The following is a 26,167-nucleotide window of genomic DNA, read 5'->3' as shown; positions in this document are numbered from 1 at the left end:
AAAAAAAAAAAAAAAAAAAGATTTTTTTTTTTTTTTTTTCTGATTTTAATTTTTTTCATGGATTTGGAGAGTCCCTGGGCCTACCATCATTAAAAAAAATTTGAAAAAATTTGAAAAAAAAAAAAAAATTTGAAAAAAAAAATAAAGTAAAATAAAATAAAAAATTGCGTTAAAATTTTTTTTTTTTTTTGTTTTAGAGAGTCCTTTGACCTAGAGTGAGGTACTGCAATCATTTGTGGTTGATTTTTAAAAAATTGGAAAAAAGATACAAAAAAATTACAAGTTTGTATCCAAATGGGACCGATTTGTAACTTGTGTTCACTGCATAGTCTATTGAAGATATAAAAATGCTTTGGTTTTGTACACAAGTCTATATCTTAGATAGATTTTGAAGTGAACACAAGTTACAAATTGGTGCCATTTGGATACAAACTTGTAATTTTTGTATCTTTTTCCAATTTTTTTTTTTTTTTTTAATGATGGAAGCACTTGATGTTAGGTCAGGGACTCTCCAAATCCGAAAAAAAAAAAATCATAAAAAAAAAAAAAAAAAAAAAAAAAAAAAAAAAAATTTTTATAGATTTTTTCAAAAATGTCAAAAAACGCAATTGGAGCCAAAATACGCAAATTGCGGCGCAAATAACGCAATTGCGTATTCTTAGCAGCCCTACCTTAATCTCTCACACAAGTGTAGATTCCAAATGGAGTCACCTATTCAAATTCTCATATCATTCCCGCTATTCCAGTTGAAATCCATACATCCCTATGTAAGACACAAAATGAGTATGTGTGAGTTTCAAATGGGGTTACCTGAATGTGTGACTCTATTTGAAATCTGCACTCCCTGTGTGGGTGGTTAATGTCATGTCTTCCATAGGGGTGTATGGATATCAACTGGAATAGCCCAATGATGCTCAGAGCAAATACCAGGCTGACATAAACCAATAGGAATCAACTGTTTCTTTGTTTGTTTTTATGTTTGTTTGTCTGCAGTGCAGTGTTCAAGAGGGATGTTTTACAACTCAGTCAACAGCGAGTGCGAGCGATGCCCAGTAGGGACGTACCAGGATGATACAGGCAGATCTGAATGTAAACTGTGTCCTGATGGGTTCTCAACTTTGACTTCTTCTGCAAAATCTATTGACAATTGCAAAGGTATGAAACTCAAAAGCAGTATATACGTAAGGCAGGTCAGAGGGGAGCATGACCTGGCAGTGTTTGTATTCAAATATTGAGACAAATAGAGTTGACACACAAGAAGAATGCTATGGGTTCTATAAAGGAGATCCCATGAGTCTTGATATGAGGGGTGTAATTTCCACCCCATGTGCATGATTTATTTTTTTCAGTAGGTGGAAAATGCTCTGCTCAAAACTTTTGTTTCTAACCCCCGGGATTCGAACCTTTGACCCCTCGCATGCCGATCGCGGACCGGGAGCTACACGGCTAATTGCTGCCCGGCCAACAATTCCGTGTGCATTTGACACTTGGGGTGATTGCGTCATCGCAGACCCTGGGATGCATGCATGCGCACAATTTTTCATTGTGGTATTCTGTGGTATTTTTGGGTGTAAGGGTTAACATAGGCCCTAACCTGGAAAAATACATCTTTTCTAACCCTAACACTGACCCAGGTTTTTTGCTATCGGAAGTCACAGAAGATCAGAAAAAGTCAAGAAGAAGAAGAATTTTTGACTTGGCACCCCCGGGATTCGAACCTTTGACCCCTCGCATGCCAACCGCACGATCGCGGACCGGGAGCTACACGGCTAATTGCTGCCCGGCCAGCAATTCCGTGCGCATTTGACACTTGGGGTGATTGCGTCATCGCAGACCCTGGGATGCATGCATGCGCACAATTTTTCATCGTGGTATTCTGTGGTATTTTTGGGTGTAAGGGTTAATAAACTATTGGCCTTAACTCACGATTCGCAAGACCTATAGAAATATGTGACATAGCCAAGGGGAATGAATCTGATGTCACTAATATTGTTTTTGAGATATTGGCAAAAACAGTGTTCAAATCCTTTTGTTTTATATTGTTTTCAGCCATTGATAAATTGCTCATAACTCGGTAACCAAATCTCCGATTTTGATGGGGTTTTCATCAAAATGTAGCATTCGTAAAGTGCCAGAAAATGATGAAAAAAAACCACCTTATTGAAAATTGCCGACATGTGACTCATTCCCCTTGATCATGTCACATATGTGATTATTGGCTTCCTTGACTAAATCCATACACCCCCTATATGGAAGACATGACCTTAATCTCCCACACAGTGGATGCAGATTTCAAATGCAGTCACCCATTCAGGTAATGAAATTCACACTCCCTGTGTGGAAGACTAGTAAAGTCATGTGTTCCTTACGAGGTGGTGTATCGATTTAAACTGGAATGGCCTTAAATTTACTCACAATATTAAACACTTAGGCACCAAAGCTAAATTTGTTTGATCTTGGATCAACCACCAATAATGCTGCATCGATAATTGTTATTAATGAGCTACGGACTAATTAATGAGAATTACTGGTAATTTGGAAAGTTGCAAGTCTTTATTTTGAGTTATGGCCAGATTCATGTTTTTTGGATCATAAGCTTTAACATGATTTCATACACTCTTAGATAGCGAGAACCAATCAGAGCAAGCGTTAGAAAAAGCCAAACCATGCATTGATTGTGTCTAATTGCACTCCGCGTACTACGCGCAGTGCTTTTGCGCGTGTTCGCGTCTCGTAGGCTTGATTAATTTTTCGGGCGGGTTGATACAATCATCTATTTTTCAATATTTTAAGTGATAATTTGATTATAAAAACAGCAAATATCACATGTTTTTTTTCTTCTTGTGCCTTGTAATGTGCTCGAGAAATTAGACAAAATAATGCACTTGCGCTGATGTTGATGCATCTAATGCACTCCCCCCTTCGGGGCTTGTGCATTAGACGCATCAACATCAGCGCGTGTGCATTATTTTGTATAATTTCTCTCCCAACAAGTAATACTCGTTCATTAACCTATAAATACAACAAAGATTGATTCCTCACTTGGTTTTCAAAAGTCAATATTTCAATGAAATCTTCTTTCTTTTGTTTTCTGACGTGCACAATGAACCATATCTCCTTTTCTTCCCTGGTGACTTCCTGCTCATTTTGTGAGAACAGGTCTCATTTCATAAATACTGTAAAAGTAGAAATTTTTGTGAGGTTTTTATTTTTTGCGAATTTCGCGATTGGACATAAAATCGCTGAAAATAAAAACTTCATGAAAATAACCTTTTGCATTAGGTTTCTATTGTATCAATATCAAAACCGTGAAATTTAATTCTCGCGCAATTGACAAAATGTTCAAAATTGCGAAAAAAATTGCGAAAAATATAATAAAGATTGATACAAATTGGTAAATGTACAAATTTAAAATAATGAGAAATGCACTTTGGTATCATATGTCTTATGATATGGTGGTTGCATTCCCTGGGTGGGTGCTTAGAGAGTACATCCCCCTTCTCTCTTCATTCATATTTCTGATGATATAGTGTTTGTATTCTCTGGGTGGGTGCTTAGAGAGTACATCCCCCCTTCTCTCTTCATTCATATTTCTGATGATATGGTGTTTACAATCTCTCGGTGGGTGCTTAGAGAGTACATCCCCCCTTCTCTCTTCATTGATATTGCTGATGATATGGTGTTTGCATTCTCTGGGTGGGTGCTTAGAGAGTACATCCCCCTTCTCTCTTCATTCATATTTCTGATGATATGGTGTTTGCCATCTCTGGGTGGGTGCTTAGAGTGTACTTCCCCTCTTCTCTCTTCATTGATATTGCTGATGATATGGTGTTTGCAATCTCTGGGTGGGTGCTTAGAGAGTACATCCCCCCTTCTCTCTTCATTCATATTTCTGATGATATGGTGTTTGCAATCTCTCGGTGGGTGCTTAGAGTGTACTTCCCCCCTTCTCTCTTCATTCATATTTCTGATGATATGGTGTTTGTATTCGTGCCGGTCACACTTTTTGGTTTCGTCGCTATTAAATGTCTTTGCATAATATGTATTTCTGGTTGTATTATTTTGATAATTTATACATTGTTATTGCTTGCATGACTGCTTTTAACTTTCTTTGTGTACCTGCATATAATATGTTTTTAACCATGTGTACTTTTAAGTGTATTAAGGTGTATTATGTAATTGTATTAGTTTTAAGCCATCTCTTGGTATTTTATGTAAAGCGCCTAGAGGCTTATGCATTGGGCGCTATAGAAATCTCTCTTATTATTATTATTATTCTCTGGGTGGGTGCGTAGATTGTACTCCCCTTCTCTCTTTGTTCATATTTCCAATGATACAGCGTTTGCATTTTCTGGGTGGGTGCTTAGATTGTACTTTCCCTCTTCATTGATATTTCTGATGATATGGTGTTTGCAATCTCTGGGTGGGTGCTTAGAGTGTACTTCCCCTCTTCTCTCTTCATTGATATTGCTAATGATATGGTGTTTGCATTCTCTGGACTAATTCTATTAATTTTAGATGTGTTTGATGGTTTGATTTAGAGCTGTGTTCAGCAGGGACATATTCTGTCAGTGGGATGGAACAATGTGAAGGCTGCCCTCGTGGTACCTATCAGCCACACAGAGGTATGATGGAGTGTATAGAATGCCCGAAAGGTACCTCAACGCACAAAACTGGAAGTATTACAGAATCAGAATGTGCAGGTAAGCATAACATAGCATTGACAACAGGTGATGGTGGCAACCACTAGAAGGCCACTGTGTGGCAAACTCCTGGTCGATATGTAGACACGTACACACGAAACAGAATAGAAATATTTCAAAATGAACCATCATATAGGCGAGCAGTATATCGCATTTTTGGCAGGTTTACATGGTCCAATAACCATCAGATGACTGACATGTGGTAACAAAGGAAACAGTCACTGCAATTTGATTACATCCCCTATGATTGGCCATTCAATACATTCCTGTGATACACCATAGCCTTTTTAAAAATATAATCTGTGTACAGACAGATCACTGTGTGGGTATCATTATAATAGAGGCATGTCCAAAAATAAGTTCACACCCCTTCAAATTAGAGAATAAGCGATAGGAATTTTTATTTTGCCTATCCTCTACCGTGTGATAGAGCGACAGGCAGGTCCAATATTTTGAGTAGTGGATGCCGGCGCGGCGGTATCCACTACGATAAAAATATTGGACCTGCCTGTCGCTCATCATCAAAGAGATGAAAGGCAAAAAAAATTCTATCGTTATTCTCATTCTTAGTCAGCTAAATATTATTTTAATAACTGTAAAATATTTTTTAAAGGAAAAATTAAGTTACCGTCATAAAAACTCCCCTTTTCTAAAATGAGCGAAACTTGTTTACAACTTCACATCTTTTTGTACTGCTATGCGTGCGAGAATTCCGCACTGCGTCTATGCATACGACGCGATACATACGCGCACCTCTATGGCGTGTTACGCGTTATCAACACTCATGATGGCGTGGGGTGCGTCTACCGCCTGATAGACGACACCCAAAATCATGCGATTGTCCAATCAGATTATGTGTCTACTAATAGACCACTCCCACTGACTAAGAATATGACGATATACTGCAGACCCTATGCTTACCATCCTCACATTACATTCCCTGAGTACACTAATGTGATATTTAGTCCGCACCAAATAGTCGTGCGGTAGGCTATTTTCATGCTCATTCACCTATGTAGAAATGGCATGGAGCATGTGAAATAACAAAGAGCAAGGTCTCACTTGAATGACAAGGAACAACTTTAATAAGAGCTAATCCCCTTTATATCAATTTAGTTGATACCGGGTTTCTCATGCATAGCTCTAAACAGTGCAATACCCTACTTAAAGCCATATTATAACATTTGCTGAGGAAGACGCCCTCACTGAATTTTTAAAATTCCTTTTTTACACAATTAAATTGTACTTTATTAAACCAATATACCATGCAAAAATCAAGACGCTAGGTGCTGTAGTTTTGTCAAAATCCGAGATTTTGAATAAAACGCCGGAACCGGCGCTTTATTATTACGATGGAATTATTAGTCGAATGCATACACGATGTTCATAACACACAGTACGTACACGGCTGCGGGACAGTGATATACACAACAAAGGGTCGTACCACAACATGACCAAAGGAGTGGTACGTATTGGCGACATGTGCGCTGGTAGTAAATTCCAATTTTCTTTGCTTTGCCATAGTTGCTAAAAAATAAAAGGGGATATATCAGACAGTAAAAGCTAACATTTTATGTCAAAGAAATGCTAATCTATTTTGTTTGAAAATGTTATAATATGGCTTTAACCTGAATAATAACAATCACAACCAGGGCCCAGAATCAGCCATTTTCAAATGCATAGAGCATGATAACATGACTGAAGAGCCAAATATCAAAAAAAAGGAAACGCCAAGGAATTCTACTCTTATTGATTGAACTTGACTGATTTTAATATTCGATGCTTCAGTTCCTTGTGCAGCTGGTCATGTATCAAGGAGTGGCTTTCTACCGTGTCTACCATGTCCTGTAGGGTATTTTCAGCCCAGGGATGGTATGACATCTTGTGTGCAATGTCCAAACCAAGCTACAACATCAGACAAAGGAGCCTCGTCAATATACCAGTGTCAAGGTATGTCATGAGAGGAGCACCTCGTAAAAACCCTAGTCTAGGGGTACATAGTATCCTACTAAAATCTGTTATGCAATGTCTAACCAAGCTACAACATCAGGTAAAGGAGCCTTATCAATACACCAGTGTCAAGGTATGTCATGAGAGGAGCACATCATAAAAACCCTAGTCTAAGGGTACCTAGTATCCTACTAAAATCTGTTATGCAATGTCTAACCAAGCTACAACATCAGGTAAAGGAGCCTTATCAATACACCAGTGTCAAGGTATGTCATGAGAGGAGCACATCATAAAAACCCTAGTCTAGGGGTACCTAGTATCCTACTAAAATCTGTTATGCAATGTCTAACCAAGCTACAACATCAGGTAAAGGAGCCTTATCAATACACCAGTGTCAAGGTATGTCATGAGAGGAGCACATCATAAAAACCCTAGTCTAGGGGTACCTAGTATCCAACTAAAATATATGTTATGTAATTGTTTAACCAAGTTAAATTTAGCAAAGTAGCCTCATCAATATGCCAATGACAAAGTATGTCATGAGAGAAGCACCTTATTTAAACCCTAATATAGGGGCACATAGTATACTATCAAAATCTATTATGCAATCCCTAAACTAAGCTATAACTATATGCAAAGGAGCCTCTTCAATACACCAATGTTAAGGTATGTCATGAGAGGAGCACTTCATAAAAAGTCCCTGCCCAGGGGGACATAATATACTACTAAAGTATGTTATGCAATGTCCAAATTAAGCTGTATCAAAATGATGCATCTTCCAAATGCAACTTAGGGTCTTCTTGAAATAACCATAATTTATAGCTATATGACTGTTTAATGACATTAGTCAATAATAAACATGGTTTATTAAACAGTGTTATGACATTCATTAACAAATTATGTGGATCCTATGTTGCATTTTGATGTGGCAGTCATGTCCATATCACTGGAAACTGATTGGTACAAATCATTTTGATACACCCTTTACAACAGCAGACAACAGAGCCTCGTCAATACACTGGTGTCAAAGATGAGATGAGCACCTCATAAAATCCCTATTCTAGGGCAAAAAGTATACTACCAAAATCTGTTATGCAATGTTTAAACTAAGCTACAACATCGGATAAAGGAGCCTCATCAATACACCAGTGTCAAGGTATGGCATGAGAGGGGCACCTCATAAAAACTCTACTCCAGAGGTACCTAGTATACTACCAAAATCTGTTTATGCAATGTCTAAGCAAGCTATATTAACTACATGCAAAGGAACGTCATCAACACACCAGTGTCAGGGTATGTCATGAGAGGAGCACCTCATAAAAACCCTAGTCTAGGGATACGTAGCATACTACCAAAATCTATTATGCAATGTCTGAACTAAGGCTCGTTTTATCTTTTCAGTTTCCGTAAGTCTATTGTTCAGATACAAAAACGCAAGGGATTTAGTAAGTTTACTGTAACATGACTTCATTGTTAACTTTGAAGTACCAATCAGCTTATTTCAAAAGAGGCAGTTGCTTATGTCAATAAAAGCGGGAGAGACAACACGCTGTTTTTAATGGCCTAAGCGCCCTCTCGTCTTTGATGCATGCCAATCCGAATGACAAAGTCCACTTTTTTTTGTTTTTTTGTTGAAAATAAGCTCTAAAATCACAAAAGGCTCGCTTATGAGCATATCGCACCCCAATGCACTTGTGCAGGGCCACAGTGTCGCCCTTCCCTTGTATCAATGTCTATCTCCCTATTTTGCTTCCTCCTGCCCCCCCCATGATCAGTCTCCCCACTCCCTCCCGTCCCCGGTCCCTACTCTCTCCTCTCGAGTTCTTCTCTTTCTAGTCTTTCCGTCTCTCCCTCTCCTCTCTTTCTTCCTCACCCCTCCCACTCTCGCTTGTTCAGTCTCAACTTAAGTATCTCCCTCCTCCCTCCCTCCCCCTCATGAAATTTATCAGTATGATCCATGACTGAAAATAAGCTCTGCAAAAATAAACATTTAAAATAAACCTGAGTCTTGCATATAGGCCCAACCAATTATCAGATTAGCTTGCCATGAATAGAAGACATTATCTTTGCTCCAATGCAAATTCTTTTGTATTGCATTTCAATATAAAACATGATTACCAAATCACCACTTGTAGCGCCTCATTGGGAGATTTTAGGCGCTCGTTTTCATCGCCAATATGAAAGACTTTTGCTTATAACTTGGCAACATGGTTAGTATATATTTCAATGCAAGACTTTTTTTACGAGCCACTTATGTCTAGGCGTAAGTGCATATACACCAAACACAAGTCAATTGAAGCCGTACAATTTACCGCGAATTTAGGAACGTAAAATTTAGACTCTTCTTTTGTCTAGATTGGCACCCAACCGCACATCTCAAGGTTTTATGTAAAAATCAATATAACTTACCAAAAGCGAAAACTGAAATTCACAAGCTTCAAATTTTCAGTAACTAACAAAAGGCTAGAATAAAAGATTGGTCATACCTGGGAGACTACCACTTCAGAATAACAATGACTTACAAAAACTATTACGGATACGGAAACAGAAACTGAAAAGATAAAACGACGGTAAGCTACAACAGACAAAGGAGCTTCATTAATGTCGTACTATGTGGACGTGTGCTGGGTCTGCACTTGAAGTGTTTCAATTTGCAAATAATGTATCATGTTCATTAACTTTTCAGGTCTTCTTGAGGCAGATTACAAAACAGCAAACGTCAGTGATCTTTCTGCAGTCTTCTACAATGAATGCTTCTCTGCACCATGTCAAAATGATGGAGAGTGCTTTATTGTCCCTTCTGGATATCTGTGCTCATGTAAACCAGGATTTGCAGGTTTGTTTCTTTGTTTGTTTGTTTGCATTTTAATTAAAGGAGTATTTTGTGATCCTAGCATCCTCTTTTTATGACATTTTTAAGTAGATATCCACGAAATAAGCTTATTCCCAAAATTTCAGTTGATTTCGATTTTGCGTTTGCAAGTTATGCATGATTATGTGTATTACACTGCTCCATAGACTATATGTGTTGTAATTTTTTTCTGGTATACCTGAACGAAATTCAAATTTCACGATATCTTTGCTAAACAAATTAATCTGCAAGAAATTTTTGTACATAAACATTATGTAGCCAGAGGTTTCCAGTGATATTAAAATATCAATTGTTTTTTAGAAAAGTGGGGGGATGAGGCTGTGGATCACGAAATGCCCTTTTAATTTTGGAGGTTTAATTTAAATTTGCATTATGTTGTCTGTTTTTAGGGGGAGGGGGCATTTAGCTAGTAGTAGTTGGGGAATGCTTTACTGTACCAAAACAAATAAATTGCATATCTGATGCATCCAAAAATCTTTTCAAAACTAACATATAAAAAAAACTGACATGTTTTTGTTCCAAGCAGTCAAATTTTGATGTCATCATCATTTTATTTATGTATTTCAGGTGCCAAATGTGACGAGAACATCAATGAATGCCTGAGAAATACATGTCTTAATAATGCTACCTGTGTCGACTTAATCAATGACTTCACTTGTGTGTGTCCATCAGGGTTTGTAGGTAAGTTATGCCATTGCTCACTGTTCTTGATAGAATTTCAGTCATTAATACTTAGGACTCTGTAGAGCAAGTGTTAACACGGCTACCCAAGCTGGCTTGGGTCAGGTCTCCAGACCAGTAAAGGTACCAAATTTAGCAGCTAATGAAAGGGGCAAGTTTGGAGAAGTCTTTAGGTGTCTAATTTAGAATTTCTATTTGGGGTTACAAAATTAGGGTACACATAATTATTGGGATTTAGGATTATTGCTAGAAATTATATATATGTATGGAGTTAGGATTTGAAAGTCGAGTTATAGTTCCAGACGAGGAATAAGGTTAAGAATGCCCTTTGTAAGATGTATCTTTACCAGCTGTTAGAGCAAATGGGAGAGGGCCTCAACAAGATCCAATGTGAAGTCAGAATATAGGAGAAAAATTCTGAAGTCCATAAAGACCAAAATGTTATTGAATGCTATAGCCACCGATATCTGTTTATAATAAGATAAGAATGCTCACGGCAAACTTGTGTAAAAGGTCCACTGCTTGTCGTCAAACTCCTCGCGAGTTTTCTTTACAGCCCCTAGACACAGTGCTAGGCTATTCCAGTTGAAATCCATACACCACTATGGAAGACATGACCTTAATCTGGATCCACATGGGTGGGGCGGGGGTGTAGATTTTAAACAGAGTCACCCATTCAACATAAATTTCAACATCTTAAATTGGAAATTAACACAAAATTAGCCAAAAATTCTCAGCTGGATTGAATTGAGATGGTAGTGAAATCTTCCACAGGGGGTGTGTGGAATTTAAAAGGAATAGCCCAATATTTGCTTTCCTTCTCATACACTTAACTTTTGCACAAATTTATTTTGCAGGAAGTATGTGTGCCGTAGATATTGATGAGTGTGCATCCCAACCATGTCAACATAACAGCTCATGCATAGATGGTCCCAACAGCTATCATTGCCAATGTAGCAAAGGATACCAAGGTGGGTGTTTAGATTGTACTTCCCCTCTTCTCTCTTCATTGATATTGATGAGTATGTATCCAAGCTTTGTCAACATAACAGCTCTTGCATAGATGGTTCCAACAACTATCATTGCCAATTTAGCAAAGGCTCTTGCATAGATGGCTCCAACAGCTGTAAGCCTTAAATTGAGGGCGCCCTTGATCCAGGCATGGGCACACTGGGCCCATGCTCCCCCTTTTTTCGAGGGTCCTTTTTTTACGATTTTGATTGGAAAAAAAGCCCTTTGTTTTACTTTTCATTTTTACGTGTCCTATGGACGATTTAAATTATATCGCATTTTGATCATGATCAGGGCATCTAGAGGTCACTTTAGGTCATTTTACATATATAACATTTTTTAGATTTAGAGATTAGAGAACTGCCCTTCTTGTGGAGACACATTTTACTCATCACATTATGTTTATATTCACAGGTACCAATTGTGACATTGAAATTAATGAATGTACCTCAGCCCCATGCCACAATGGAGGAAGGTGTATTGATTTCATCGGTGGATACTTATGCGCTTGCTTGAATGGTTTCCATGGCGACCAGTGTGATGAAGAATTGGATGAGTGTGTTAGTCAGCCATGTGCCAATAATGGTAGTTGTCATGATCAGCCAGGTTATTATAGGTATGCAAGTTAACATTATTTATATTCTTACAATGATTGAATCAATCTTTGAACAGGTTCATCAGGCTTGATAATTGGAGACTATATGTGACATGATGAAGGTGAATGAGTCGCATGTCGGCCCTGGTCGAAAATGAGTTTTACACATGTTTCTAAAGAGGACATTAGAGTTTTCAGAAACTGAAAACTCCTTGTTGATACGACTTTTCTTTGTGAAGTTACGTCAATTTATCAATCGCTGAAAACAATATAAAATAAAAGAATTTGAACACTTTCTTTGTCAATATCTCAAAATCAATATTAGCGACATCCGACTCATTTCCCTTGATCGTGTCACATATGCATTTTTATGGGCTATTCCAGTTAAAATTCATATCCCACTTATTTGACAAGATGGGATCTATAAATTAAGATTTTATTATTAAGGCCCCGGTGCTCAATCTCGCCGATTAACTCTGCGTCATCTTGGAGCATTTCGATGGCTCGCCTGTGGCTTGCAGTTTCAAGCCACAGTACGCCGACGAATTAATATAGTGTAGCCATATCCTTGGTTGCAAAATCGCGAGCAGTTATGGGCATCAAGTTCGCAACATCTTGCCAATTCTTTTTGTTCTGCGGTTTGTCATTCATTACTCGAAACCTTTATATTAATGTTTATTGTTGTACATACTTGAGTTTACTCACCGTGAGCAATTTGCGGATCAGTCGATATAATCCGGCAAAGAATCAATGCACTCATGGACACTAATTTGTAAGGCTATTGTTGTCAAGTGTTATAAGCCGGTTGCGAGAAATGCAGGAGTTGGGCCGATCAAGCTGATGAACGGCTGACTGAACATTGCTTTTCATCTAGCAGACACACATTTTGTTAGTGCATATCGCAACAGTATTTTATTTCTCAGCATATGTGCATCGGCGTGGGTCTGCGGCTTAGGTTCCGGGCACGCCAAAGAGTTAATCGGCGAGATTGAGCACCCAGGCCTAATTGTGTGATAAACTGTTGTAATTTTTAGATTTTTTTTTTTTGTAAATTGTGTTTTTTGTCTGTTGTTGCTTCTCCAGTTGTAGCTGTCAATCAGGGTTTGATGGCTTCCAGTGTGAGATAGATATTGATGAATGTACCTCATCACCATGCCAAAATGGTGGGGAATGTGTGGATGATATCAATGGTTTCATTTGTCACTGTCTACCGGGATTCTCAGGTCAAATTTGTGAAATAGGTAAGAGATTCAGATCATCTTCTGGTGGTAGATGGGGGGGTGTTGTGGGGATATTCAAGTTGGTTGACTCTAAAGAAAGGGTGCAAGAGGGCCTCCCAAATATGAAATAGTTATAAAATCATTCCCAATGACTTTTGTCCTTTATGTGAAACATCCCAGAGTATTTCATTTGCTCGTAAAGATCAGCCAACTTTTTGGTTGCTTGACTTTTTGGAACAGCCACGATTGTGGACATACATAGATGGTCTATCTAAAAAATGGAGACGTCCCTTGAATGATATGAGAAATCATGGATTTGGCCACATGTTCTACCTGGGTACACTGTTAACCCATTTAAAAGTTGAATGGAAATAGATACCAGTTCTATTTCCATTCGACTCCACAAAAAGTCTCTTGGCTCCATGATTGTCCATTCAACAGTCAAAGTACATGGTCTGACAATCGAATGGACTATTAATTTGAGAGAGTCAAATGCAGTGGCATAGCCAAGTGGAGGGTGGGGGGGGACAAGGGAGAAGTCTTGCCTGCTACTGAGAATCTGAAAGTGGAAAAAGATTCACCCGGAATCTTCCACAGAGGAGAGTGAGTTTCAAATAGAGTTGGTTAATTTGTTAATTCCATTTGAAATTAATAACCCCTCTGTGAGATATTTCCAAAATTTTCCACAGGGAGTGTCAATTTTAAATGGAATAGCCCAATTTTCACTCGCTCATTCCTTTTCAGAGCTGCCATGGAACTTCAGTCTGGTATTTGAGCACTCTGGAACCACTGATTATATACTACTGGAGAAGAGTCTACCTGACCTCAGTGAGGTCACCGTCGCTTTCTGGATGCAAACAACCGACTCTGGCAACTATGGCTGTCCGTTCTCTTATGCTACTAGCGATGAGGTCGACAATGCATTGACACTTATGGATTATACTGGGTGAGAACTTGGGGTGGGGGATGAGTCAAGTAGGGATGGGGTTGATAATGCATTTACACTTATGGAGTATACTGGGTGAGAAAAGGGATGAGGCAAGGAGGGATGAGGTTGACAATGCATTGACCAGTGGCGTAGATATCTTTTGGACATGGGGGGTGGTGTTGGAAAAAAATTCTTGAAGTATAGTGAATCAAGCACCTTTGGCAACAGAATAATGGTAGAAATGGGCGCAAAGCGTGCAAAAATTTTTTCACTTTGGGGGCTAAAATGACCAAATATGAGGTTAATTTGGTCAGAAACCCACATACAGGCATCAACATTGGTGGGATGATTGTATGGACCATACCCCTGGCAAAATATATATCCCACACCCCGGGATCTCGCCTATGGCATTGACACTTATGGAGTATACTGGGTGAGAACTTGGGTTGGATGAGGCAAGGTGGGATGAGGCTAATAATGCAATATGCATTATTCTGGGTTGGAACTTGGAATGGGAGAATATGGAGTAAATTCGTTTCCCGTCAAGTTGGTTCATTCAAGGCGACACTTTTTAAAACTGAAATTTAATGATCTTAAGGGTGGTCGTAACCCTGGAATTATGGAAACTTTCGGGCCTTATAACCAGGGACAGACTTAGGTTTCAGTTTTCCACTGGCCCTCCGGGCCAGTGAAATGGCAAATCTAGTGGCCCTGCAATAAATTTACTGGTCCAGCTTTTTCAATATGTTCTACTGCAAAAAAACAACAAAAAAAGACCCTTTTTTGGTGTTTTGGGGAAAAAAATCTATATGAATTTTTAATCATTTTTATGATATCAGAAGGACATCCTCGTTTTCAAAATGCAATTCGATATGTCTGATGTGCTCTCCCACAAAAAATACGTGGAAGCTTTGCTATCCGAGCCCTTTAAAGTCAAGCAAACCTTGACATTTTAATTTGTTTTGTACTGAATGTACTCAATGTAGAGAGTGTAGTCATTAACACAAATTCAGTCATTGTCCTGCCTTTTATAGTTCCAAAAGTTCACAAAGGTTCAAATAAAATTATGTGTTTTTGTGGTATCGCTATCATCATCAGATGAAACACGAAAGAGATTGGAAGTAGTATGTAGGCCTACTATCGACATAAAAATCAGCCATATATTTCCAACTTGCTAGCACCACAAGAATAAGAATATAAATACGAAAACTCATTAAATAAAGATATAAATTACAGATGACAGATGGAGCAGAAACTGTGTAAATATGGCCATCACTGATTATATCTTGTCTCAAATGTGTTATATCAGGCTGAAAAATCTAGTGGTCCCGCCGGGCCAGCATTGTTGGAAGTTTAGTGGCCCGACACAAAATCCACTGGCCCGGGCCACCGCTTAAATCTGTCCCTGCTCATAACTGCTAAATTGTTGGTCTAAAGTATATAAAATTTTACATATTCAGGATGGCAAAGACTTGATAAATTCATCTGTGAGGTCAATTTTGGGGCCAGAATGCTAATTTTTGGGGAAAACAAAAAACTAATTTTTTTTTGGCCCGCTAATTTGAAATTTGGGCGAAAATCAGGCTTTTTCAATGATTTTTTGCAACCAAGATTGTCACACAATTTCGCTGTCAGGGAAGAATTATTCTTCCATCCAATATCACCATCATGGCATGATAAAGAGAAGAGGCATGTTGACAATGGCGAATGAGGGGTGGTGCTGTGGCCATGATGCATTTTTGAGCCAAGACTGAAATACACAAAAGCCAGCAGTTTGCCCATTTGCATGATTGAAGGACCAGTTTAGGATATAGATTTCATTATTTAACAAATTGGTACCCAATCCCAGGCCAACTCTTGGTGACCGTGCTCATGTCAATTTGGTCCATTTCATGTGACACTTTTTAACCCCATGAGAACTACCTGCTGATTGGGCAAAATGAATATTGTGTCCAATTTTGAACCAATCAAGGAGGTTATTAATAAGATCATCTGCAATGATGCAAGTTTGACCCTAAATAGTTTAAGGTTGCTAAAAATCATGGTTCAATTAATGAAAATTTTTCTCTTAACCATTGGTATGGGATAGGAAACTACCGGAAGACGCGGGAGCCAATGTTGAAAAGTCACCCAATTTGTTTCTTAAGCATTGGTATCTATGGGACAGGAAATTGTCAAAAGTTGCCAGGAAAATCTTCAAAATTCACCCAATTGGGCTACCAAGTCACATGTTTGGCAACCCTAGATTAAAAAAAATTCCAGACCAAACAAAATAAATTCTTCCACTATTACACCAATTTTACGCTGTGGAGTAATTCTCTCCCGTCAGTTTGGTCTATTTTAAGGCGACACTTTTCTAAACTGAAATTTTATAATCTTGAAGCTCATACTTCATTATTGGGAAATTGATTATTTATAATAATATTTACTGTAAAATATTCTAACATGTTATTTAAGTGTTGGCCAAATATTTGGTAGAAATTATTGGTAAAAGTTATTTTACAATAACATTTTGAAAAGAATATTAAAAATGTTGTTGCAGTGCGTTTTATACAAAATGTTTTAAAAGCGTTTGTGACCTTTATAAAACCCAATATTTAATGTTATTAAAGTCTTTTAACTAAAACTAAAACCCAAAATATGATAACTTTAAACATTTTTAAAAGCGTTTTATGTTTGCTGGGGTGGTCTTTGTGAAAAATCCTTGAAGGTCATTTGAGGTAAGCTTGTAAAAAGGCTGAAATGAAACCAAAATTGTTTCATATATATCATCAGACAACCTATAAAAATAAAAAATAAATGTAGATATTTTTATAGTGCTTTATTCCCTAAACAGCCTGAAAGCACTTTCTATCTAGGACCACTGTCCCTATTTGTTGGTCCTGTATTACTGTGATAATTGTGTGTGAAGCTTTTTTTTTTTTTTTTTCAAATTTACACTATTTTTGCCCAAAATAGAGGTAAAATTTTGTGTTAAGCAGACCAATTTTCAATTGTACACTATTTGGGAAGGGGTACAACACCTGATCATTTATTTTGTTTGGTGGTCTTGGTATGGCGGCATCCATGCATAGGTCACATGGGTATTATATACATTGCTTTTAATAGAGTAGTCTAAGCCAGAAAGAGCAACATACATCGTACAACCAGTCAAAGTCCCCTGCATTGTATGATGTGAGTTCTCGCAAATTCATGAGGGCCGATTGTTCGATCATGCAGTGTTGAACAATCGTTGCATGCCTTCGCGTATACGTGATAGAGCGTTGTGTGCTTTCGCGATTACGCAATAGACCGTGAAAATATGTGGTAATTGCATAGCAGTCTCGCTTGTTGCATTTCATGGAACAATCGGCCCTCATTATCGGGTGATGCTAAGACTTTGACTGATTGCACGCGGTCTGTATCTCTTTCGTCTGTGGTCTAAGCTGACTAATATTGGTGTGCCTTTGTGATTTGGTATTTCAGGTTTGCTCTATACATCAATGGACAGGCAGTAGTGACAGATGTGACAGCGAATGATGGACTGTGGCATCACATCATAGTGACATGGAGTAATCAGGAAAGGGACTGGCATATCTATAAAGGCGGGAAGAGGAGGCTATGGGAGCGGGTTTGGCAACAGGGACATTTATTCAAGGTATGGTGGTAAGGTAGGGAGGAGGTAGTGGGTGTACAACCCACAAGGAGGATGCGCTGATATTGATGAGTCTAATGCATCAGCGTGCATGCATTACAAGTATTTTGTCTAATTTCTCTCCCAACAAGTAATACATGTTAATACCTATTGTTACAGGAGGTGGCGTGTTTGTGATTGGCCAAGAGCAAGATCTCCTTGGTAGTGACTTCAACCTTGTGGAGTCATTTCTTACCATGTCTCTGATTGGCTCAAAACATGATACAGCCCCTCATTGTAACCAATCAAAATAGTTCTTAATAATGATTTGTTGCAGGAGGTGGTGTGTTTGTGATTGGTCAAGAGCAAGATATCCTTGGCGGCGACTTCAACCTTGTGGAGTCATTTCTCGGTGAAATATCCCTTCTGAATATATGGGATAGAGTTCTTGATAAACAGGAAGTGAGGGCGCTTCATAGGTCTTGCGACAAGCAGATAGATGTGATACAGGCATGGCGGATTTTCTCGGTGGGATAACGGGCAGAGTGCTACTGAGTAGAGAACCACTTTTGTCAAGGTGAGACACTGATTTTTTTTTTTTGGCTTGGTGTAAATTTTTTTGAATTTTAATGATTTTTTTAAACCAAAAATGTCAAATATTGAAATACCTAAAAACGTCATGAATACATGCAACATTGTGCAGTGTTGCCCATTTTCCTATACTTTATACAGCACAGCCCATCACAATTATAGATGTGCAACCTCTTCCGCACACTGTGTGTTACAGGTATAGGAGTATTGCTAGTTAGCATTGTTTTGATAAAAGTATGTGCTCAACTTCACTGGAACTTTCACACATGGGAGTGTGGTTTGGAAAACGGCTTCATCTTTAATACAGGAACTTTTTGACAGGCCAGTCCACTATGTCCTTATATGGTATGCGAAAAAGATCTTTGATTGGCTTTTGGGAAAGTATGCAACTGATGTCATTATGTAAACAATGGTAAATGATGTTCAAGACCACTGTGGTCCAAGACACTGAAATGCTGCAATTAACGGTAATGGTAATTATCAATTATTGCTCCAGATGTTTTTTTTAATAATCTTTTTGTGCAATGGTATATAGGGTGTCAGTTGTCTGAGGGGGCAAAGACAAAATAAATTCAAATTTGCATCAGTTTGTTCCTGTGTTACTGTTATAATTGCATGTGCATGTGTAGCGCAATTTTTTTTCAGTTGTACATTATTTTAGCCCAAAGTCCTGTAATATAGGTTTTCCTCTGATAAAAGGAAATAACCCTGGCATTCAGGGCAACAAATCTGTATAAAATGTCTGTCTCTTTTGCAGGGTGTTTCTTACCACTTGCACCAAGAAATGGCAACTTTACCGGTTTAAAGTCCAACACTGTCACCTACTCCTGTAATAAAGATTTTGATGTGAGAAAGGAACCAAGTCAAGCAATGTGTCAATTAAACCTTAACATTTGAGGGCAACAAATATTTATATCTCTCTATTTTGCAAGGTGTTTCTCACCACTCGCACCAAGAAACAGCAACTTTTTAAGCCCAACACATCTCAGAACATCAACTTTCACCCACTCCTGTTTTGATCTGATAGAAGGATCAAGTCAAGCAGTCTGTAAAGTTTAACCTTAGCATTGAGGGCAACAAATATTTTAAAATTTCAATGTTCAATCTATCTCTTTTGCAGGATGTTTCTCACCACTTGCACCAAGAAATGGCAACTTTTACCAGTTCCAAACCTAACACTATCAACTCGTCGTCCGTATTCCATAGTGGCGTATAGTGAGGCATGAATAAACAACTTTTCGAGAAAATCGGGTTTGAAGAAATGCCAATTTAAAATCGAGTTGTGTAAATCAGACATTCATTGTATTTTGAAAATGGTGTGATATTTCTGTAGTAAACTAAATAGATTTTATTGTTATATATTTTTCAAAAGAAATAAATACATACTATTGCTGGCAAACTGAAAATAAAACTATCGTCACTATGGAAAACAAACAAAAGCGCAATACCCTAACCTAACGTTAACCGTGCGCCACCCTCGGTCGTCGTGTAATCCCTATAAGCGTTACTTTTAACCGTTAAGTATTCCATAGTGGCGTATAGGTCCGATACGATGCACGCCACTATGACATACGATGTTTTCATTTTTGCCGATATTTCATAATTATAAAATTTGTATAAAAAGTTGCGTATGGTCGATACGCCACTATGGAATACAAAAAATGTCACTTTGTAACTATACGCCACATTTAATTAATTAATTACTAATTAATTAGCTAATTATGACTGATGAGACTTAGAAAAATGAAAGAGAACATCATTAAAACATATGTGCCAATTTTCAAAAAAATGACCAAAAATCACTATACGCCACTATGGAATACAGCCGACGAACTGTCACCTACTCCTGTAATAAAAGTTTTTATCTGATAAAGGGACCAAGTTGAGCAGTGTGCCAAATTTAACCTTGGCATTGAGGGCAACAAATCTTTTAATGTTTCTTGAACTGTCTCTTTTGCAGGGTGTTTCTCACCACTTGCACCAAGCAGCAACTTTACGGTTTCAAGCCTAACACAACCTTATCAACTGTCACCTACTCCTGTAACAAAGGTTTTGATCTGATAAAAGGACCTAGTCAAGCAGTGTGTCAAATCTCTGGGGAATGGATGCCATCACATTTACCATACTGCCAAAGTAAGTGTTGTCTGTGTTGAAACATGCTTAGGTCCTGATGGGACCGAATTGTTTAAAGGAGGCTGCGTAATCATGGTAAAGTAAGTGTTCGTTTAGACAATATTAACTGCACTATCCGTTTGTGAGACCATTGCTGGAAATCAAACTCTTTTGGGTCAAGGTTATATGCTGAGGCCCAACTCAAACCCTGCCGATTTCACAAAATGATGGTAAGCAGATTTGTTTCATGAAAATAACACTTTTTGCTTAAAAGGATATTGAAAATGTATCTTCTGTTCACTGTTTTAATGTGTATTAGTAATATGTGATCAACAAGTAGGCGGGCTTATTCATGCGGTGATTATGCATGTTTGTTTGCATGTTAAAGGAGTGTTTCGTGATCCTAGCATCCTCTTTTTATGACATTTTTCAGTACATATCCACGAAAAAAGCCTATTCCCAAAATTTCAGTTGATTCCGATTTTGCGTTTGCGAGTTATGCATGATTATGTGTATTACACTGCTCCATAGACAATGCGTTGTAATTTCGTTCTGGTGCACCAGAGCGAAATTCAAATTTCACGATATATCTTTGCAAAAGCGAATTAATCTGCAAGAAATATTTTGTACATAAACATTATGTAGCCAGAGGTTTCCAGTGATTTAAAAATCTCAACTTTTTTTTGAGAAAAGTGGGGGATGAGGCTGTGGATCACGAAATGCCCCTTTAAGATATGATCTTGCCAAACATGGCTTATTTTCATGCGGGATTGGAACAATAAAGCACTTTACAGTCAATTTTGAAATTTTAATGACCTCCATTTGCATTTACATGTTTACAAATCATAAAATATGATATTTGTATTTTAAAATATAATATTCATAAGGTTATGAATGTCTGATGGTCATTCTGTGTTGAAACACGCTTATGTCCTGATGGGACCAAGGTGAAAAAGATGAACTATAAACTTTGAAAAGGCTGCATAATCATGCTGATCCAAATCGGAAGAACAGAAAGAGACGAAATTAAAGGAACATTGAAGGAGAAAAAAGACCACTCCCGACATCATTGGGGAACAATTTCTGCTGAAGTTAGCCTTTTTTGTCAGTTAAATTTAGGGTCTGTGCAATAATTACCAGTATGTATACATGGGATGGGGACTGGGGAAATATCCTGAAATTTGCCTAAAATTGCTCATTCTATGTACCTTCTGTATAACGATACTCATACTTACCAGTCAAGATTAATAGGAATATTTTCACAGGAAAAATTTCTGGACCCGTGCCACCCATGGGCGCAGACATATTAGCATTATAGAATGTGACCCCGAGCACAGTGGGTGGTCTTCCAATGTATTTGAAAAGGAAGAATTTCTCCTTGGATGCAAAATAAGCTACTTGTCGGAAGTTAATAATGTTATAACAAGAGTTTCCGTAGATAAATATTTTTTTTTTAGGTAAATATTTTTGAAATTACGTTTTGTTGATATTGAGAAGAAATTAAGATTGCATAATTTTCAATAATTTTGCAATGCACAAATTTCTATCGAAACTATGCCAAAATACTATTCCAATTCAAAATAACTAAGACTTGAATAGCGAGGTCACTGCCGGGGGTCAGGGATTAGGCTCGAGGTTACACTCACATTGATATGCATTGGTCACGTGTCCAGAAAAATTTCCCGTGAAAATTTACCTATTAATCTTGACTGCTTACATTTGTCTGCACTTAGTGCATCTTGTTAGTGCTTAGAGTGTCTGTTTAGGCGGAGTTTAGCACTTGAGATCAGTTTTCATTATATATATTACTATATCTTCACCTTACAGGAGTCCTATGCGGTCGTCCAGCAAACATAGACAAAGGCGTGATTTATGTTGATACATACATGTATGGTGATGTTGTGTCTTACCACTGTGATACAAACTATACTTTGCTTGGACCTCGCATCCGACAATGTCAAGCCTCTGGACTGTGGAGTGGGTACTCACCTATATGCAAAAGTAAGTACAGTCCAACCTCTTTATGATTTATGTTGATACATACATGTATGGTGATGTTGTGTCTTATCACTCTGACACAAACTATACATTGCTGGGACCTTGTATCATGCAATGTAAAGCCTCTGGACTGTGGAGTGGAGACTCGCCTATATGCAAAAGTAAGTACAGTCCAACCTCTTTATAGTTTATGTTAAAATACATACATGTATGGTGATGTTGTGTCTTATCACTGTGATACAAACTATACATTGCTAGGACCTCACATCAGGCAATGTCAAGCCTCTGGACTGTGGAGTGGATACTTGTCTACATGCAAAAGTATCTGGTCATGGTGGGACAGGCCAGATAGGTAAATAATCCAGATAAGTGAATTATGTGCAACCTCTTTTATCCAGTTATGAGAGGACCAAGCAAAGTCAGGATAATTGAATTATAATTGTGAAGCCTTAAGAAACTATTTGTGTTGTGGTCAGATGCAGACCTGATCTTGTAATTAAAATTGTCATTAACAAAATTAAATATTGGTATATCATATTCATATTTTGCATGCAGAAACATCATGTGGTCTACGTGAAATCCTACATGCCCGAATCGTTGGCGACTTTTCCGACAAGGACATTGTGCTCCCAGGAACATCTGTCCAGTATATTTGCGTTCCGGGTTATGAGATGATTGGCAGGAACAATGTTACTTGTAAGACTAATGGACGGTGGACATCGTATCCAGAATGTCATCCGATTCGCTGTCTCGTCCATGGCGTCATCGCGGACGGATACATCAAGCTGCTGTAAGCTTAACCGTCGGGAACAGCATCACATACCATTGTATATCAGGTTACAATTTAATCGGAGGCAGTCAGAGAACTTGTATGACGTCTGGGCGATGGGGAGGCGTGGAGCCAAGATGTGAACCGGTATCCTGTGGAGAGCCACCTGAGGTGGAATACGCCACCAAGAGAGGATCTAAATTTACGTTTGGTCAGAGTGTGAGTTATATGTGCGATGTCGGTTATGTACAAAGTGGGCGGTCACCATCACGTGTATGCATACTGGTTTGTGGTCTGAGCGCCCAGTCTGCATCCCTTTGGCATGTCCGCCGCTTCCAGTGATGCATCATGGGAGAATTATTGGACAACAGTTCTTTTTCGGTCAATCGGTGCAAATCCAGTGCGATTTTGGTTACGTGCTAAGAGGAGCCAGTGAGTTGGCATGTACGGAATACGGTAGATGGTCGGCTCCTCCTCCGGTATGTGTGCCAGTATCGTGCGGGAGACCAGATGCAGTGGAACATGGGAATTACATCGGCCATCAATTCAGCTTGGGGGATACAGTACGGTACATGTGCAGAAGTGGGTACAATCTGATTGGCGAGATACAGAGAACGTGTGAGGGGAGCGGACAGTGGAGTGGAACTCTTCCGATTTGCGAACCGGTGACATGTCCACAGCCACCACATGTGACTAACAGTAGACTAAAACAGTCCGAGAAAATATATTTACCTATGGTATATTAATTGTGTATCAGTGTGTCGAAGGTTATCAAATGAGGAAAAGCGATCGCGGGATTATGCTGTGCCAATCGGATGGAGAATGGAGAGGACTTTGGCCAACGTGCGATAAAATTAACTGCGGAAGTTTACCAGGAATCGCACATGGGATAAGCACAGCAACAGGATACAGCTTTGAAGATACGGTGTCGTATGAATGCGATGAAGGGTACAAGCTTCATGGAACTGCAATGCAGACCTGTCATGCAAATGGATCATGGAGTGGTGAGCAGCCACAATGTCAAAGAATTGTGTGTGTGGAACCACCGATAGTGCAACATGCAAACATTACAGGCGAACTGTATTATACACGCAAGATACTCTACACATGTGAGAGTGGATTTGAAATAGTAGGGGATAGAGCATTGAAATGCGAAGCAGATAGAACGTGGTCTGGTCAGGTGCCGCGATGCGAACCAGTGTCCTGTGGTTTTCCTCCAAATATCTCACAGAGTCGCATCATAGGGACTGACTTTACCTTCAATGCCAATGTGTATATATGAATGTGTTATTGGATACAGACCTGTCGATAATAATATATTAACATGCTCAGAACTGGGTTTATGGGTAGGGATAGACCAGAGTGTATACCGGTCTCATGCTGTCATCCACCAGACTTGCCAAAATGGAATGATACAAGGTGTACAGTTTATATACAACAGCATTGTACATTATGAGTGTGTTGTTGGGTATAGAAAAATTGGAAGAACAAATTTGACTTGCTCTGAGACGGGAAAATGGGTAGGTGAACTTCCACAATGTGAGCAGATTACTTGCCCCAAACCACCAGCAGTACCATTCAGCAGCATTATAGGAACCAATTATCGTTTTAATCAAACTACATCATACCAGTGTTGGATTGGATATAATAGGATTGGGAATGGAACCATGGTTTGTTTGGAATCTGGCTCGTGGTCGGGTGAGATTCCTGAATGTAGAATTACTGTTTGCGACCGACCTCCAGATGTACCTCATGCTGAGGTCATTGGTTCAAATCGTACATTTGGTAGCGATGTAACTTATCAATGTCATGTTGGTTATGTCTTGAGTGGAAATAGTGATACTATGAGTTGCTCAGAGAAGCAGGCGTTGGAGTGGGAATACGCACTCTGCGATCCTCTTAACTGCACAGCGCCACCATCCATCCAACATGGTAGTATTGATGGTGATGATTATGCTTATAATAAATCAGTCTCATACCTATGTGATATTGGCTATACAAGCATTAGGAACTCAACTTAGGTGTTCAGAAGATGGCACTTGGGAAGGACACTTAATGACCTGTGACCCAATCATATGCCCTACACCTCCCATCCATACCTAAAAACAACATTATTGGAACTGATTTCACTTTTAATAAAACAGTTTCTTTTAGTTGTGGCTATGGATATTATCCCATAGAAGATGTGGTATTAAGATGTTCTGAAAACGGTGAATGGATTGGGAATGCACCAGAATGTAAACCAGTCGTATGTGAAGCGCCACCTGTTGTTGACTTTGCAATATTGATGATCAATAGTTTAACTTTTGCTTCTAATGTTACCTATAGATGTATACCTGGATTCAACCTCATTGGAAGTTCAATTTTGTATTGCTCTGTGAATGGAAGCTGGAGTAATGCTTCACCAATTTGCGAGCCAGTGACCTGTGGAGCCCCACCAGTATATCCAAATAGCAACACAACAGGACTGGAATATACTTACAACAATACAGTATTTTATCAGTGTGATTATGGGTATGATTTCAACAGTGGAGAAAATACAGTTATGAAATGTATTGAAAATGGTACCTGGATTGGCGATATCCCACAATGCACTCCTGTATCTTGTGGATCACCCGACACAGTTGACCATGGATATGTAATTGGTGACACACACACTTACGGAAGCATAGTACAATTCAAATGTAACCTGGGATATGATATGTATGGTAGCAACACTGCTACATGTTCTGGTGATGCAAGTTGGTGGTTCGAATCCTCACAGCCTTACTGCATCCCGATTCAGTGTGGTCCACCTCCCACAGTACTTCATGCAACTTTGAAGCTAAACTGAGACTGTTTTTAATGCGACAGTGATGTATGAATGCATGGAAGGGTACTATATGAATGGATCAGATTGGCTTGTGTGTCATTTTGACAGAACATGGCATGGAGTAATGCCAGAATGTTTGCCAGTAGTATGTAAGGAACCTTTCACACCCAAAAATGGAGGATATTTGGGGAGCCAGTTTACGTATGCAAGTGTGGTGGAGTACTTCTGTGGTCATGGATACACTTTACTTGGTGAGTATCTCCTTGGATGTCAAGCCAAAAAAAAAAAAAAAAAAAAGAAATAAAATAAATT

General features: G+C 38.7%; 3 protein-coding genes across 3 annotated transcripts in view; all 3 read left to right on the top strand.

Annotated features, from left to right (window-relative positions):
- LOC140140581 (sushi, von Willebrand factor type A, EGF and pentraxin domain-containing protein 1-like) overlaps positions 1-17,928 on the top strand; it is a 74,231-nt gene extending 56,303 nt beyond the window's left edge. The window contains exons 8-18 of the mRNA XM_072162340.1: positions 994-1,155; positions 4,542-4,703; positions 6,492-6,653; positions 9,340-9,489; positions 10,093-10,206; positions 11,064-11,177; positions 11,632-11,833; positions 12,896-13,053; positions 13,777-13,978; positions 17,426-17,597; positions 17,911-17,928. Coding sequence (XP_072018441.1) covers positions 994-1,155; positions 4,542-4,703; positions 6,492-6,653; positions 9,340-9,489; positions 10,093-10,206; positions 11,064-11,177; positions 11,632-11,833; positions 12,896-13,053; positions 13,777-13,978; positions 17,426-17,597; positions 17,911-17,928 — 1,616 coding nt within the window. The remainder of the gene's footprint in view (positions 1-993; positions 1,156-4,541; positions 4,704-6,491; positions 6,654-9,339; positions 9,490-10,092; positions 10,207-11,063; positions 11,178-11,631; positions 11,834-12,895; positions 13,054-13,776; positions 13,979-17,425; positions 17,598-17,910) is intronic.
- A 157-nt stretch (positions 17,929-18,085) lies between these two features.
- Positions 18,086-25,876, top strand: LOC140140569 (sushi, von Willebrand factor type A, EGF and pentraxin domain-containing protein 1-like). Its single transcript, XM_072162330.1, has 7 exons — positions 18,086-18,150; positions 20,125-20,297; positions 22,104-22,277; positions 22,830-23,064; positions 23,133-23,262; positions 23,801-24,315; positions 25,102-25,876. The coding sequence occupies exons 1-7, from the start codon at positions 18,086-18,088 to the stop codon at positions 25,874-25,876; spliced, it is 2,067 nt and encodes a 688-aa protein (XP_072018431.1).
- Positions 25,876-26,167, top strand: part of LOC140146188 (sushi, von Willebrand factor type A, EGF and pentraxin domain-containing protein 1-like) — a 24,080-nt gene continuing 23,788 nt past the window's right edge. Inside the window, exon 1 of the mRNA XM_072167964.1 lies at positions 25,876-26,106. Coding sequence (XP_072024065.1) covers positions 25,899-26,106 — 208 coding nt within the window. The 5' untranslated portion in view covers positions 25,876-25,898. The remainder of the gene's footprint in view (positions 26,107-26,167) is intronic.

The sequence above is a fragment of the Amphiura filiformis genome, chromosome 2, assembly GCF_039555335.1.
Source record: "Amphiura filiformis chromosome 2, Afil_fr2py, whole genome shotgun sequence".
NCBI classification, from domain to species: Eukaryota; Metazoa; Echinodermata; class Ophiuroidea; order Amphilepidida; family Amphiuridae; genus Amphiura; species Amphiura filiformis.
The sequence above is the reverse complement of the archived record's forward strand: the minus strand, read 5'-3'. Positions and strand labels throughout refer to the sequence as shown.

What these genes read in the sequence shown, in the direction of transcription:
- LOC140140569 (XM_072162330.1), top strand. Translation starts at nt 18,086, where the DNA reads ATGGCGGATTTTCTCGGTGGGATAACGGGCAGAGTGCTACTGAGTAGA. An exon ending in ACATTTACCATACTGCCAAA is followed by an intron (nt 20,298 to 22,103) that starts GTAAGTGTTGTC and finishes TTCACCTTACAG; the next exon opens with GAGTCCTATGCGGTCGTCCA. An exon ending in GTACTCACCTATATGCAAAA is followed by an intron (nt 22,278 to 22,829) that starts GTAAGTACAGTC and finishes TTTTGCATGCAG; the next exon opens with AAACATCATGTGGTCTACGT.